At 37.6% G+C, this 17697-nt stretch overlaps 1 protein-coding gene across 6 annotated transcripts in view; it reads left to right on the top strand.

Annotated features, from left to right (window-relative positions):
- Dennd1a (DENN domain containing 1A) overlaps positions 1–17697 on the top strand; it is a 482983-nt gene that overhangs the window by 132998 nt on the left and 332288 nt on the right. For 5 of the 6 annotated variants that reach the window (XM_070013293.1, XM_070013274.1, XM_070013281.1 and 2 more), the window contains exons 4-5: positions 4604–4653; positions 16809–16928. The exons of the other annotated variant lie outside the window; for it this stretch is intronic. In XM_070013293.1, coding sequence (XP_069869394.1) covers positions 4604–4653; positions 16809–16928 — 170 coding nt within the window. The remainder of the gene's footprint in view (positions 1–4603; positions 4654–16808; positions 16929–17697) is intronic. 6 annotated transcript variants of the gene reach the window in all.

Genomic DNA, 17697 nt, shown 5'->3' with positions numbered 1-17697 from the left:
GTGGTGGATACTATAGTCAGGCTTGGGCTTTTATCTTCAGGTAGCATTCATTTGTGGAGTGTATAAATCTGTATTTAGCTGCCCATTATTTTCATCTGCTAAATAAAACTAATGCTCATTTATAGATTTCAGTGAAGCCAGGCAAACAAAGTATTTGACATCTGAAACAAGGACTGTAATAGGATTTCCTACATCCATATTTGATGTGAATTAGCCAAACCTCACAATCTATAATCCCAGCTAGCTTCATTGAATTTAGTCTTCAAAGTTTTGCTTCCAGACAGTATTCTGTAGTGGATATTGTAAGTATATAACATTACTAGGTTTTTAAAAGAACGGCGCCAGTGGTTCACGCCTGTAATCCTAGCTACTCAGGAGGCTGATCTGAGGATCCAAAGCCACTGGCGCAGGAAAGTCCGCGAGATTCTTATCTCCAATAAACCACTAGAAAACCGGAAGTGGCGCTGTGGCTCAAGTGGTAGAGTGCTCGCCTTGAGCTGAAGAGCACAGGGACAGCGCCCAAGCCGAGTTCAAGCTCCACGATCAACCAAAAAAAAAAAAAAAAGAATGGCTTAGTGCTAGAATACTACCTTCTCCACATTGGTACAAACTCCCTTGATGGGCTTTCTGACTAGAATTAGAATTTAAATTGGGTGAAATGAATCCAGAATAGATGAAGATGAACCATGAGTTCATTTCTGATCTTCATTTCATCAAGTATTAGTTGTGTTAATAACTTTGGTTGGGACTGTGAAGTTTGAGATGATCTTCTTGTGAACAAAGCTTTGTAGACATTGCTTTCCTGCTACATTGTGCAATCTACTGTTTTAATATATATGTAACTGAAAGACTTGTGTGACTGCCTCCCTACCATACTTCCTCCCTGCCCTCTCAGCTACTATTTTTTCCCACATGAAGTATCATATATTTTGTTAGGAAGAAAAGCCCTTTTGGAAATTGCCAATTTCATAAATTGTCTGGTGACACAAAGAGGTTGAATGCTATATTCTTGTCTCATTTATTTTGAAAACTTTAGTACTGAACTCACCTTAATCAATGAGCTCAGTGTTGTCTCCAATAAGTTATGTGTTGGATATATTGATTGGAAGGGATTTTAGAAAACCCGTCTGGGGTTTATAATGTCAGCAGTGTTTTGATTATGAAAAGAGTTGGAACCTGGGGACATGGAACCAGGTGGTGAATGTCCTAAAGCCACTGGTGACATGGTGGACTGGTTCCCTCCTGGGACCTAGTTCATGCCCTGCACTTTAACTGTGGTGGCTGGCTACTATAGATTCACTTTTTTTGCTCATTAAAATGTTAAAAAATCAAACTGTACATAAAAAGATTTGTGAAAATATAAACTTGGGAATTGATCTGGAGAGCTGGCACACAATCCGCCCCACCCCCTGCCTTGGCAATGAGGTCATTTACATTTCATCAGCTGGGCTGGACCTCTGAGATCCCATTTATGTGGCAGTAGTTGAAGTTGTACTGAGGCTGCTTGTCTGAAAGAGCTTGTGTGGGGGAGAGAACAGGAAAATTGCTGTAGACAAAGGAAGTTCCATAGCCAGGTTCTAGAAAGAAAAAGGGTTTGGTCACAGTTAATGACTGTTTTCCCAGTAAGGTTAATATTGAAAGATGTTAGGGTGTGCTTCCATAACTAGAATGCTGAAAATAGATTCCCATCAGGGTTGTAAAGCCCATCCCCCCCTCCCGCCCTTCCCTTGGAGAGTGGCTTTTCCATATTTGAATAATTGTGTTTTCTTTGGACAAAGAGGATAAGGCAGTTGAATATTTATATGTGAAGAAAGCATCGATGTTAAGAAAGGCAATTTATCTTAACAGTTTTTATTTATAATGAACACTGCCTGTTTCTCCTCCCTCTTTTTCTCCTCCCTTTTCCAAACTGAGAAGTAGATATTTCAATTCTGATTGAGATCATGTGCAAATATGCCTACCACCAAGTAGATGCTCATTTTTGTTTTCCTCTGACAGCATGCCACCATCTTGTTTGACTTAAATTGGAATATCAAGCTTTCAAAATAACATAAACATGAAGAAACATGTTGTAATGTACAAACCTGTCCCTACATTTGCCTATATTTCCTCTACTTTCTCCTTTCCCTGTTCCTCTCTACTGCTTAATTAGACTTATCTCTGTTTTTGTGGGTAAAAAGGAAAGCTCGTGGAAGGTGGATTACACTCAGCCTACATTGGGTATTTTGATATTTGCACTAATATTATCTGACAGGCAAGTTCATGGTTGGTTATTACTCTTGACATTAGAAAGTGATAAGTAGTTTTGATATTGTAGTGGGTAATAAGTTGGGCATATTAGATTCCTTTTTCTCTGCTGTAGAGTGCAGTGCTTTCTCATAGCCATGGGAGTTCTTTCTTTCAAAAATCTTTGAGGCCTTTTGCCAGCTCAACTCCAACATAGAGTAGAGAAGTCTTTCTGCACCTGAAACTTTTGAGAGGTGAAAGATAAATGTCTTTGTAGCTGATTGGCAGTGAGTGAACATTTGGTACTAAGTTTTAAAGCATGTTTGGTACGTACTTTGAAGTTAAGAGATACTTTGTGGTATTATTTGAAACAGAAGAATCCTTGTTGTTGTTGTTTTTTATAGAGGCATGAGCCACCAGCTCTTGGCTTAACATTCTTAACTTTTTAATTTTTATTTATTTATTTATGTCGGTTGTGGGGCTTGAACTCTGGGCCTGGGTGCTGTCCCTGAGTTCTTCAGCTCAAGGCTAGTGCTCTACCACTTGAGCCACAACACCACTTCCACTTGTTGTTTTTAAAATACACATGAGTCACAAAGTTTTGTTTATGTGTATCACTGTACATTTCATAATTTAAAACTGAAGACATTAAAATAAGTGTTTTATATGGTCTCTTTTTGTAATACTTGCATGAAAGGAACATTAAATATTGAGAAATTACTCTTGTTCCCATTCCTTTATTAGCTATTGCAGTTTATTTACATAATTGTTTTAAAATGATATATATATGAACCTGTGAATGCTCTGATAAAATTAACAAATTTATAGATAATGCCTCTCAGAATATGCTAGCCATTCTTGTTTACTCTTTCTTATTTTTTACTTTCCTATTTATCATTCTTTCATAACATGCCTTAACAGTGCTGTGATATACATAGTACCAGTTCAAGATGATATTAAAAAATAGGATATGCTCAATTGAATTATGTAGGCAGAACATGCTCTGGCAGAGCAAGTCAATGTGCTTTCTGCTTCATTGAGTGGGTTATTAGATTGATGTGGTTTATTTCTTGAATGATAGAACTGGTTTTAAAAATAAATGAAGCGAGAAGCATCAATTCAGTTAGCATTGATAACTCATTATTATTGGTTAGAAAAGAGCTACATTTGTAAACTGATCTTTAATTTATCACTTGGATTAGTATTTGCAGTGGGAAGGTTTGTTTTAATTTGAACCAGCTTCTCAGTGACTGAAAAATGTGTTCTTCATTTTGTCTTGAAGTTGGATTTTAAATAGTTAAAAAGCAAATCAAATGCATGAAAGGAATACTTTTCAAAATTTATAACATTGGTCTATGAACTTATGATAAGCACCAACTGTGGACTGTCCAAACCTGCAGTTAAACTGAGCTAAAGTAAATTCTATGAAGGAAGTAGCAGTTAATTACTTATATATGGGTTAGTAATGTGTCTATATACTGGGTGTGAAAAATGTGTCTGTTGGGAAAAGTTCCACATCACTGTAGATTGTGTTGTATGTACTAGTATTCTTGTCTTAATTTAAAAATACTGTCTTTCATGGATAAGTCTTTGAGATGTCATTCTACTTTTTGTGACCTTTTTTTGAATAATGTGTTTGGCTGATATACCTCTGTATTTGTATTTTTAAAAAAGGGATTTAAACTAATACTTTGGTTTGGATTTTAATAAACTGAAAACAGGTTAGTATGTCTAGTTATAGTAATGATATTAAGCTAAAGACAGTATATACTTATAACAGTTCCAGCTTGATCCCAAAATTATTTTGTGACAAAAATGTCAACTTCTTCATAAAATAAGTGGTTCTAAACTCTAAAAAAATATTGCTGACAAGGTTCAAAGACAATGAACTTCAAGTTGGCTTTCTGTTCTGCTGTAATTTTGCCTATTGATGTTGGGAAGTGTTGTTTAATCCTGGCCCCCTCTGTTCCTAGGTAACAGGCAAAAACAGTGCCAGCAACAGCGGCCCTGCCAGGCCAAACCCATGTGGCTTGGTGTTATTCACTCTGATCCATATGGTCAGGCTGGAGATGGTCCCTGGAGGGGTGTTAACACTCTGCAACCCAAGCGCCTCCCTCCCTTTGGAGCTTTCCTGCATGGCTCCTGCTGCTTACCCATGTGTGATTCTTGATTAATTTTTCATTTTTAATGAAGTTTGATCATGTTTATTATTTCTCATCATTGACTGCCTGGTACTCCTCCTTGTAATTGATAAAGCCCATATTTCTTCATCTGTCTCCTCTTTCTTCAGGGTAAAGTTGGTAGATTGTGTGTTGTGGTTAATGTTAGATTTATTGGTCCCATTAGATGTATAAATTATCTCTCTTTCTCTCCACAGGAAGTTCTACAGACTTTGACCAAGTTTTGTTTCCCCTTCTATATGGACAGGTAGTGTCAGATTTTCAACTTTATTAGAAAAAAAAAGTGTCATAAACCTTCTATAGAAAATAAAAACCATACCATTCTTAACATTCTGTCTGTTTAACCATGATTTAAAGCATCTATGTTCCATGGAGAGTTGCAATATTTTCTTTTCCTGGGGATTTTATTGATACCATCAAAAAGTTTAAAGCTTAGAGCTTTGTATTCGTTAGTTTGTGATATATGTTTTGGATGGCATTTAAGTTTTGATTTTGGTTATCAGACTTAAGCCATGATTAAGAATGGTTGGTGTTCAATCCAGTGCTATTTAATTTTTTATTTAAGTGTAAATGTATTTGGCTTAAACAAATAATATTACATGACTCCATGGTCTTATGAGTATTGTATAGATGTGGGTTTTCCCAGTCTTTAACTTATACTTTAAATCAGGATAGGCCTAAAAAAGCCTGCTCTTTCAAAGGCATGTTTCTTAGACTATTTTAAATTTGGTCTTAAGTGACTGAGAGTGTTTAGTATTTCTCTGGAGAAATCAGCATTAATACTGAATTTGGCATTCATACTAAAAAGTATACAACTATCTAAACATTTTTCTAGTATTTATAACCATTTTCTGGAAAGGTACAAATATAAGAACTCCAAGGTAATTAATCCAAGGTTTATTTGTGGTGACCTTATTTTTAAAATAAGCCAGAGTTAAATGATAACATTTTGGAAGTTTTAAAAAAATTTACTTTATAAAATTGTAATTTACTGATTATATTAATAGAATATCAATACAGCTGTCTTTGAAAGAAATGTTTACTGTAGTTTTCATTATAGTTGAAAATATTATTTTTGTAATCATTAATTTGTTCACTTGATTGTTGTCTCTTAATTTTCTCTTAATGGAAAATTGAACTATGAGACTGTATGCGTTGCTTTGAAAAATTCATCTTTAGTGACAGGTTGTAAAAAATATTGTAAGTAGCAACTTCCATAATATGCTTCAAGAAAGCTACAAAGTGGGCCCATTTTCAGGAAGACTTTATCAGTATTTTAATATACATGAATGAGGCTGGATCTGAGGACTGTAGTCGTGTTGAGAGCATGTGAGTAGCCTGTATTCTGCTTAGGTCTTTGTATTACTTTGTAATACTACTGTTCTGGCTTATTTGGCATAAGCCTAAAAATGGTGTTGGATGAGAATTGGTAGCCAAAGGAGTTTAAAAGAGTACTAAAGAGCAACTTTGGAATGTTGCCAGCCGCTTATAATCACTGCTCTCCCTGGTTCTAACATCTTACGTTTTCAGCCAATCAACTATTGTAGTATTTCCAGACTCAGATCTCTTTAAATCCTAGTACCAGGGATGTTTTAGTGGCAGATTGGTACTCAAAACAGAATAGTCTTAATTTTAAGAGAGCCATTCTTAGTAATAAGAGGCTTCTTGTCTCTTATTCCATCTAAAAATAGAAAGGAAATAGGGTATTGTTTAGAGATGTTTCACATTTGTATGTATAAATTAGTGATGCATGAAATCTCCAGTCACTTCTGAAATGTATTACAAATTATGGCAAAGACATACTTGTACAAAGTAATAAAGTTGAAATGATTTTTTAATGTAGTTATTTAACAAAAATGTATAAGAATATGACTTACTATATGACTTTATATGACTTCATATTAGAGAGGTGATCTGTTTTTGATAGATATTTCTTAATTGACTTTGTAAACTAATGTTAGAAGAAATTCAAAATGAGATTAAATCTCTGCCCCACCCTAACTCATATGCATGCACACATAAAACATGCACACTTTTCTCTTTCTCTCATCACCACTGTACCCCTCGGCTTATCTATCTGTCTGGATGATTATATTCTGAAATGGAAGAAAAGCAAAGTCCTATCATTGATAATTCTAGGATCTTTTTTTGTCACCAGTATTGCTAGATACCTTTTCATTGTCGTTGGAGAAATATTTCTCTTCTAAAACCCCGTTCTTTAAATTACTCTCCCTTAATCATGTTCTTTACAATGTTTTTGCACAAAATTACTTAGTGATAGAAATGTCTCTTCATGAGTATGTTGACATCTTGCTGTCTTGTGTTGTTTTTAAGTTTTTTCCCCTGAAATCTGGACTTATGAAAAATAATAATACTCAGTATTTTCTTATGTGTTACCTCATTTTCTCATCATGAGATGGGAATAAGTATCATTATGTTCATTTGAAACTGTCGAAGCTGCAGAGAAATTGACTCACCCATGATGCTTGAGGCTCCTACCCAATTCTAGGTTTTCATCTCTCAAATGAATGTCTTATTCAGCAGACCACCTCATGGAGAATGTCAGTAAACATAGAGAGAAATGGAAGGGATTAACATTTGGGTTTCTAATTGCTTTTAGTCAAAGTTCTAGATATTGTCTGATATTTCATTTATTCTTTGGAGCAGCTCTAGATGATAGGTATTATTTCCCCCACCCCCTCCAGAGAACAAGGGAAGGCTCAGGATGTGTTGTGTGATGTGCAGAATATGGAAATGGTCTTAGACTTGGAGCTCTGTCTTCCATGTGTTCCTAGTAAAATCTAAGCAGTATAATAAAAGCATTTTAAACACTGTTTGAAAAGATGAAGCGGTTAGAGGAGACTGACATGGTCGGAGAAAACTTGTTATGGTGGGTGAGACTTGTGTTGAGTCTGCCAGGCCAGCAAGAAGTGGATAAGTGCAAGGGGGAGCCTAACACCCCATATGTACTGCAGAGCAAAGCAGAGGAGAAACCCTGAGTGAGCCTGGAGATGTTCAGCCAGAGCAGATGGAGCCTGCTGGGAGAGGGTGATATGTACCATGAGAGGTTGGGCTCTGGCCACAGGAGGCCTTGAAAATGCATGGGAGCAAGACTTCTAGATTTTAAAGCAGAGACTCATCTGGGTTGAACATCCCATTTTACAGATAGGAAACCAAGATCCATGGAGGGGAAGTAACTGGCTTATTATCACAGCTGTGTAATTACAGGCCACAGTTATTTCTATCATCCTCTGTCCTCAAAACTCGTGGTGAAGAAGAATATTGGCATACCAGTGCCAATTCCTTATATGGAGCCCCAAATCTTTTCTCCTTATTGATGATGTAAACAAAAGTGGAGTCCCATTCCATATCAATATTTCGGTTGCTGTTTGCTTGCTTTGATGGCTGACAGTTTCAGTGAAAGCTCTCAAGATGTATTGGATTATGGCAAAGCTATTCTTTTCCCTGTTTGTGCTTATCTGAAAGAACTCAAAAGTATGTTACCATCAGTTGCCATAAACTATACTTATATCCTTATATGGTTAGGAGAATGAAATGAAATGACAACATCTCTTTAGGAACAAAGATATCATTTAATTATATAGGATGTAACCACAGATACAAATGTAGTTCAAATGCTAGTTATCATTTTATTATTACATAACTACATATTTGCTATGTGCTTGGCATTCTGCTGCATGCTTTTCTTACACTGAAATGTTACCAATTTGAAGTGTTCATATTATCAGGTTTCCACATGTAGAGGAATAGAGGCTCAGATAGATTCAGTAACATGCCCATGGTTCCACTCCTAGTGTGTAGTAAAAATGCTTTCCCAATCATTTTTCACAGTCCAGTTCTACCATACTTTTTTTGTTTTACCATGCTACCTCTATTAAATTCATCCAACATAAAGCAGACTTTCAAAAATTTATTTCAGAAGTCACATATTCATTGTAGAAAAGTAAGAAATTTAGATAGCTGAAGAAAATACCATGCATGCACAATATGAGTAGTGAATTTGCATGTATTTTCCCAGACCTCTCCTCTCAGGTCCACCCTCATGCAATCACTCCACTCTACTTTTCAAACCAAGTCCACTTGGGCCCTGTTAGTCCATAGTTTAGCTTAAATTATGTGCTCACTTGTGTTTCATGATTATTTGCACAGCATTAGATAATGGCAGAGCAATTGGGCCTTGCTGGACAGTTTGGGGGAAGCAAACAGCAGATCTAGGTTTTAATTTAGGTGCTACCACTGACTTATTCTGTGCTATAAGGCTTTTAGCTTCTCTTCTATGCTCTTTCATTTCTTCATGGATAAAATGAGGGAATTGGATGAGTTCTTTAGTGTTCCTTTGGTTTTGGTACTTTTAAAAAGCTTTTACCTATTTATTTACCTGGGGCTTGAACTCAGGGCCTTGTAGTCTCACTTGGCTTGTTCACTCATGTCTTGCAGTCTACCATTTGAGCTATACCTCCAGTTCAGGGTTTCAGTACTTTTTATTTTAATAGTTATTCATACTTCCTTTGTCAGTCTCATGTAAGGAAGGCAGTGGACAGATCTCTATTCATTGTTAGAATTGTTTGGTGAGTTTCTTCAGCAGATAGTTGTTACCTTTTGTCTGGTAGTGTGTGGCCTATTGTGATCTTTGAACAAAGAGGCAAGAAACCTAAGATTAGGCAGATTAAAGGTGTTTTATAGAAGGGAGCTTTGAGGCTCATTTAATTACATATGGGAAGAAATAGTTTGATAGTTACTCATGACTGTAATCCCAGTTCTTTGGGAGACATACTGGGATTGCAGTTTGAGGTCAGTTTGGGCAAAGTTAATGTGAAACTAAAGTCAAAATAAAAGCAAATGACTTGGGGGATTGCTTAATTCTTAAAGCCCTTACTTTGCAAGTAAGGCTCTAAGTTGAATCCTCAGTAAAAAACCACAACAACAAACAAAACAAGAAAGAAGATAGAACTGGCAGTATGGCTCAAGTGGTAGATTGCCTGCCTCACAGAGGTGAGGCCCTGAGTTCAAACCTCAGTACTGCCATTAGTGAAAAATCTCATTATTGCCAGAAAAAAAGAAAAGTGGTTGCCTAATGCTCCTTACTCACTGAAGGAGAAGATAGCATCATAAAAGTCTTAGAAAACTGTTAGTAAGCTCTAGTAACTAGGGTGAGAAAATGTTTTATTTCTACCTCTTGAATTTTATAATTGCTTAACAATAATGATTTTTTTGCTTTGTACCTACTATATATTATTACTTTATATGCATTATTTCTTTTTTTTTGGGGGGGGTCCAGTTGTGGGGCCTGAACTCTGGGCCTGGGCGCTGTCCCTCAGCTCTTCAGCTCAAGGCTAGCGCTCTACTGCTTGAGCCACAGCGCCACTTCCGACTTTTTTCTTTTTGCTTATGTGGTGCTGAGGAATCGAACCCAGGGCCTCAGGCATGCAAGGCAAGCGCTCTACCACTGAGCCACCTTCCCAGCCCTATATGCATTATTTCTTTTTTTTGGGGGGGGGGTCCGGTCGTGGGGCCTGAACTCTGGGCCTGGGTGCTGTCCCTCAGCTCTTCAGCTCAAGGCTAGCGCTCTACCACTTGAGCCACAGCGCCACTTCCGGCTTTTTCTGCTTATGTGGTGCTGAGGAATTGAACCCAGGGCCTCAGGCATGCAAGGCAAGCACTCTACCACTGAGCTACCTTCCCAGCCCCTATATGCATTATTTCTATTCTTCAAACCAGTATCCAAAGTAATTATTTTTTAACGAAGAGATTAGAAAAATATAATAACCTGCCCATGCTCAAATAGTTAATGTAGAATATCTGGGGTTCTAATACAGTTTAGACCTCACTGCTTCTTTTTGCATCACTGCCTCTTTTGAATCATCGTAAGTCCTAATCTTCCTCCATTCTAAAAACAATACCCATCTTTTGACTCTTCATTTCCACTCAATTATGTCTGATTCCCACTTCTTGGGCTACTGATTGACACATTTCAACTTATTCCTCATTGCCTTTTCAGTCTCTCTTGCTTGTCAAGTAGAGCTGTTCCTATCAAAGTCAACTACATCCTTGCATTGTTCAGTGCAATAGATGTCTTTTCTCATCTTGATGCATCAGTACCGTTGACATCTCTTTCCTTTTTGTTCTTTCTCATAGATCTGTTTTTCTTTGATGATCACCTCTACTCATCCTCTCTCACTTGATGTTTCTGTGAATGAGTGAATGAGTGTTGAATGCTCTCCTGTTTTTCTGTGCTCTTTTTGTTAAAGTGATCTCTTTTTTGCCACTCTGATAAATACCATCTTTGTGTAGATGACTTCGAAATTGATAGCTCCAAACAAATGTTTCTTCTGATTTCCTAAGAACAACCAACTGTGTACTTGAGATTGCAACATAAATTTTTTACAGGCTTCTCAGACTTAACACACTAGAGCTCTTGACTATCTCATTTAAACTTCTTAAGCCTTTCCTGTTATCAGATGGTAGTCTACTCTCCTTGCATGTGCCCCCACCTTCACCCCCAATTCTTAGTCCACCTTTTACTTATACCTGTTGTCCAAAACTTGAATTGTCTACCCTTCTCCATTTCTAATCTTATTTACAGTACTGCAGTAGCCTCTTAATTATTTCCTCTGCTCCTATTCTACATTCTTTCAAATTATTCTTTATGTGAATCAGATCTAATTTTTGAAACCATGAGCCTGATTGTGCTTTTCTCTTGACTAAAGCCAGTCAGTGGATTTTCATTACCTTTATCTGGTCCCCTCCCCCATCCCTAGGTTCTCATTCTTAATGAGGCATTCTGCATGATCTGATGGCCACTTTATGTAGCTTGCTTTTTGTTGTTGTTGCAGGACCAGGACTTCACCTTGGTACCTGACGCTTTGCTCATTGGCTGGCACTCTACAGACTGAGCCACGCCTCCAACTCCTATGTAGCTTACGTTATGTGATACCGCTATATACTGTTGGGATAGTATCTGTGCTTCAGCTGTACGTGCTATTTTTTTCATTCTGTGAACATGTCTGGCTCTTTCCAGCTCACAGAATCTTTGCACAGCTTTTCTCTCTGCCTGAAATACCTAGTCCTTTGTTCCTTGAGTAGCTCCTTGAGTAGCTGCTTCATCCCATCCTTTAGGTGAAGATTGTTGTCATTCCTGACAAACTATCTCTGATCACATTATCTCAATCAGGTTTCTCCTTTTTCTGCCATTTTCTTCTGTCTTGGTGCTTCTTTGGTTTTGTAATACTATCACAATCAGATTTTTGGGTATATTTATGATTCCAACTAGATAAGGAACTTTACAAGGGCAGGATCTCCATTTATAATATCAGCATTGCATATCCAGCACGTTATAGTACTTGTATAATTGGAGCTCATTTTGCAAAATGATTAAGCTTAACATGAGACTGACATATAAAATTTCATTTCTCACTAGAAGATTAGACCCAAACTCCCTATCCACATATGCCAGGCTGTTCATACAGTGGACCTGTAAACAACTTCAAGACTAAGCCAAATGCTGCTGGGTAACTTTCCATAGCAAACAGACATTTTTGAGGCATCATGAAGTCTAGTCTTGGTTTGAATAGTCATTACTTTTCTCCCTTATATTCCATATGTGCCTAACTAAGCATGGGAAAAACATCTAAGGATCATCTGGATTGGAACCTGATCTCTTGGTTTATTTCTGATGATACTCAAGTTTGATTTCTGTAGCTTGGCAAGAAGTACAATCAATTTTGCTGAGACAGCCCATCTGCATTCTTCACATACTTTTGGTTCCTTAAACTGAAGTGAAACTTCTTAGGGAAGTTTCCTTTGGGTTTAGTACAACATGTTGGAAGGAAAGTCATTGAACTAAAGGTTTGGCCAGGTTTTTGTCCTGGTCCTAATTACTTTGGAAGACAAAACCCCACATCTCAATTTTCCCATCTATGAAAAATGGGAATTGGTTGAAGTGGTTTCTAAAGTTCCTTTTAATTTAATCATTATAGAATCTCTGATTCCTGTAGAAATTATGGATGCTGATATTGTAAGGAAGGCCAAAAACTACAACCTTTCAGGAAGCAGGCTCATATTATGGGATACAGTACACTTTCCCATAGACTACCTCAGCTGATAGAGAATGACAGATTACTCATAGATTCAGGACACTTCAAGTTAACCTTTATTTCACTGCCCCTTACAGACTTAGTTTATTGAAAAATGGCCAAGGGAAAGTATTTTGGAGTCAATTGATTTTGTGTTTTTGATGACTTATACTTCAGGAGGAGTCCATTAAGAATAAGAAGTGCTTTTTAGTGGGGCGCCGGGGGCTTGCACCTGTCATCCTAGCCACACAGGAAGCTGAGATCTGAGGATTGTGGTTCAAGCCAGCCTGGGCAGTAAAGTCTTCGAGACTATTATCTCCAATTAACCACCAGAAAACCTGAACTGGTGCTGTGGCTCAAAGTAGTCGAGCTTAGCGTTGAGTGCAGAAGCTCAGGGAGGGCACCCAGGCCCTAAATTTAAGCCTAACAACAGACCCCCCCCCCCCGCAAAAAAAGTGTCTTCTAAACTGTGGCTTTGCCTCTGCTCCCCAAGTTTTTCACTTTAATGCCAATGTGGGTCACTTGGTCTTCCAGAGGACTATCCCTACTTGAAAAAAATGCACAGATAAGACATTCATGGAGACTATAAAATACTATCAGGAAGATTCTATGTAAATGCATGATTTTAACGTGAGTTTTAAATTTTTATTCCCTTAGCAATAGCTTACCTACCTTTTATTCATGATTCTGTCCTTTAGACTAAGTGCTATCCCAAATAACTCCAAATATTCTCCAAATAACTCTTTGAGTTGTATGGTATTCTAGGTGAAGAAACAAAGGTGCTTATTGGCTTTAAGTAACTTGCTAACTAAAGGCTTAGTTAGCAGTGACTGAGTTGGCTTCAAACCTAGTACGTAAGTAATGAATTTTTCTTTTAGCCTAAAAAGCTTTTTTTTTTCCTTGTAGCTAAAAAGCAGTGAAAACTGCTTTTCTTTTCTTCTTTCTTTTTTGGGGGTATGTTTTTGCAAATTCTTGGTCCTGAACAGGGTCTGGGTGCTGTCACTGAGCTTTTTTTCTGAAGGCTAGTGTTCTACCACTTGAGCCACAGAGCCACTTCTGGCTTTTTGGTGGTTATTGCAGATAATAGTCTCATGTGCTTGACTGCTTGGTCTGGCTTCAAACTGCAATCTTCAGATTGCATGCTTTTGAATAGCTAGGATTATGGGTGTGAGCCACTGGTACCCAGCAGTTTTCAGCATTTTTAATGGCAATTTAAAGATAGTAGGAAATTAATGACAGCCAATTTACAAGTCATATGTCTTTTTCCTAGAGATCTTGCGTGTTTTCTTTTCATCTGTTCTATCAATAGCCTTCTTTTCTAGGATGCTTCTCAGAAGAATATTCATTTTATGCATTCTAGTGAAATCAAACCCTATGGTAAAAATAATGAACAGTTATATTTGGTATTATCACATAGTAGTATTTCTTAAGTGATGTTAATTGTAAGACTCATCGAGACCTGCTGCTTTAAATATTTTAATAAAAACAAGTTTTTCCTTCCCCATTGAGGCCTACTTTCCTCCACATCACTTTAATTATGTGAACCAGAATCCTATTTCTCACACATCTTCAGTTCTCAACCTTGTTAAAACTAATCATATAATCCCCCTTTAAAACATAGTATTAAATCACCATAGTAACACAGTATCCAAGCTTTATAGATAAAACATAACAGCCATAAGAAGGTAGCTTTTGGTGTCCCCTTGACAGCTCTATAACTTTTATGGAAATGTGTTCCTTCTCCTGGTTGTGTAAGGTGGAGGGATAGCATTACTTACACCTGCTTTATTACCATGTTGCTTTTAAATTGCCACCTTGTGTTTGTTCACCTTCCTACTTAAATAAGGAGTGTGGAACACTTCTTTCTGAATTATTTTCCTCTACTCTCTAACCACTCTCCAAGGCATGAAAATGTTTCCTTAAAAATAATTAGGTAGGGCGCCTGACCTTTGTACTGGGGTACTTTGACTATCCTTTTAATATTAATTCTCTTAGGTGGTGTGTAAAGGAGAGTTTTAGAAATAAAATCTACCCTCTATTTGAATACTTAATTTATATCATATCCAAAGATTTAATAAGAATCTTGGAAAGTCCTAGTAAGCCATGCTTTTTATTTCCACTTAAAATTTATATACTAAACTATAGGTGTTAGCCTCAATTTGCATATTTTACTGATTTGACAATTTTACAATTTGAGTTAACTTTAAAAATACAATATATGTACAATACTATTTGATTAATCTCTAGAATAATTCAATTTCAAATTCTAAAATATTACTGTAAATTTATGTGTTAGAATTTGGAATATGGGTTCTTTTTTTCTCTTTTCTCCTTCCTCTTTCTCTCTCCCTCTTCCCCTCTCCCTCTCCCTCTCTCCCTCTCTCCCTCTCTCCCTCTCTCCCTCTCTCTCTTTCTTTTTCTTTCTTTCATTCTCTACCACTTGAGCCACAGCTCCACTTACAGTTTTTTGTGGTTGATTGAAAGTAAGAGTTTCACTGACTTTCTTGATTGAGATGGCTTCAAATTGTGAACCTCAGGTCTGGGTAGCTAGGATTATAAATTTGAAACACCAGTACCTGGCTCAAATGTATTAAAAATTTTTTAAATTGAATGCAAACTATCTATAAATTGATTAAGTAGCAGATTTTAAAGTGTTTTGTTACTTTTGAAAGAGAATTTCTAGATTAATCTGTTCATTATTTTTACTTTAGTGTTTGATTTTACTAAAATACATTATATGCTTTTTAATTATTTAATACTATTATATATTGCTTTAATGTAAACTATACATAAAAATCTATACAAAAACTATACGAAAAAAGAATATATGATATTATATGGTTTATATTATATAGTATAATAGTATTTTTTTTTTTTTTACCAGAAATGTGTAGCTTAAAAAAAAAAAAGTCTTTGCTTAAGACTTTTTTTCTTTTTTTCTTTTTTTGGTCAGTTGTGGGGCTTGAACTCTGGGCCTGGGCGCTGTCCCTCAGCTTTTCAGCTCAAGACTAGCACTCTACTACTTGAGCCAGTACCACTTCTGGTTTTTTGGTGGTTTATTGGAGATAACAGTCTCATGGACTTTCCTGCCTGGGCTGGCTTTGAACCATGATCCTCAGATCTCAGCCTCCTGAGTAGCTAGGATTACAGGCATGAGCTGCCAGCACCTGGCTTGTTTCTTTTTTTTTTTTTTCTTTTTTTTTTTTCTTTTTTATTACATTGTGATGTTTAACATTTTGGTACCTCTGTCGTCCTCTGAAACTTGTCCACATAAACTTAGAAATTGTGAAAGATAGAGGAATTTAGGATAGCAACATCTATTCTTGCTCTCTTTGCTCACCAGTTTGAATACCAGCTTGTCCTCTTAGTGACTCTGTTAACTTGATTACTTTCCAAATCTATTTTTTTCCTTCAGTGTCCTTTCCTATAGCAGAGGAACGTCACTGAATTTCCTGGGTAGTGGTAAGATATACGAGATGGATGGTGTGTACTTCAAATGTCTTACCTAAGCCGGGCGCTGGTGGCTCACGCCTGTAATCCTAGCTACTCAGGAGGCTGAGATCTGAGGATCGCGGTTCAAAGCCAGCCCGGGCAGGAGAGACCGTGAGACTCCTATCTCCAATAAACCACCAGAAAACCGGAAGTGGCGCTGTAGCTCAAGTGGTAGAGCGCTCGCCTTGAGCTGAAGAGCTGAGGGACAGCGCTCAGGCCCAGAGTTCAAGCCCCACGACCGACAAAAAAAAAAAAAAAAAAAAAAAAAAAAAAAAAAAAAAAGTCTTACCTATAGCTGGGGCATAGAAGATAATTGAATTCTGCTGCTGTGGTAACTTGTAGTTTTTAAACTAGAGAGTTAGTCAGGTGTGTGTTAGTCACAGCACGCTGGTAGAGTGCCACTGGAGTCAGAGCAAGGCTAAAAATACAGCTTTTTGCTGCTTAACTAGCTGACTTTAGGCAATGTTTGTCCTTGTCCTTTCTTTGTATTATGCATGAGGTGGGTAGAATGTTCTTTTCAGGATTGGTGGTTGTTAACCAAGCCACCTCAGGGCCTGAACTCAGTAAGTGGAAGGTATGAAATACTGATTAGTTTGATGATCAGTGATCATCCAAACAGACTGCTTCCTAGTTGTTTCTTCCCCGCTGTCTCTTTCTCCCCCCCCCCCCCCTTCCGCTGAAGTAAAATTTAAACTTATTTATGAAGAATTTCACTTTGAGAGGAAATGTTACCAGTTCAATGACTTGTGGTGATTAGATACTTTATCAAGAAACTTAGTGAGTGTTCATTTCTCTCTTTGTTCTGTCTTTACTACAGCCTCACAGTTAGCCAAGTTGGCCAGAACTTCACATTCGTGCTCACTGACATTGACAGCAAACAGAGATTTGGGTTCTGCCGCTTATCTTCAGGAGCCAAGAGCTGCTTCTGTATCTTAAGGTAAGGGGGAAAAAGCGTTGGCTATTGGCTGGTTCTACAAAACAATGTCAGTTTTTGTGCTGTTCTTTAATTAAGTTTTCCAGCTGTTCTTTTTTATTGTCCTATCTGTTTCCCATAAGTCACTGCATTTGGGGAGAAGGACTTTCCAGTGTTGCTCTTGCACTTGAAGCTCTGCAGATAATTGTATTTATGTATTTGTCTCACATCCCTTGGATCGGAAGAGCTGTTGCTTCTGAGTAGTGGAAGCTGAGAGTCAGTTTCTCCTCCTGTTATCTGGAGCTGTCAGAAATTAGCCTGTCTGACTTTTCTGTGGACATGTTGTGTATGCAAAGTATGTGTCTAGCTCAAGATGTCTTGCAGATGCTGATTGTGGCCTCCTTGAAGTAGCATCCTTATCCCTTGGGGTCAGTGAGTACATAACTGCTTCCCAAGTTGGCCTCAACAGAGATTGCAGAAAAAAGCAGAGTCCTGTAAGAAAGTTTCCTCAGGTCCTCTGAAATCCCCTTCACACACCAGAGCAACACTTGCTTAATGTTTTGTTTCCTCCTGCTGGAGAGGTAAGGCCTTGTTCTGGGGTGGAAGGAGGTGTGGAAATCCGATTTTGGAGCTTCTGGCTCTGTGGGCTCCTGCTGGGCACCTCCTGAGGGGGAGGTAAAGGCATCCAACACGCTTTCTCTGCATCTGCCTTAGTTAAGTAGGTGTCAGGGGGGCCTGCCTCCTGTCTCTCTCTGCTCATGTGAAGCAGCCGAGCAGGACAGCAGGGAGGCGC

The sequence above is a fragment of the Dipodomys merriami genome, unplaced genomic scaffold (genome assembly GCF_024711535.1).
Source record: "Dipodomys merriami isolate MVZ:Mamm:240054 unplaced genomic scaffold, mDipMer1.0.p SCAF_11, whole genome shotgun sequence".
NCBI classification, from domain to species: Eukaryota; Metazoa; Chordata; class Mammalia; order Rodentia; family Heteromyidae; genus Dipodomys; species Dipodomys merriami.
The sequence above is the reverse complement of the archived record's forward strand: the minus strand, read 5'-3'. Positions and strand labels throughout refer to the sequence as shown.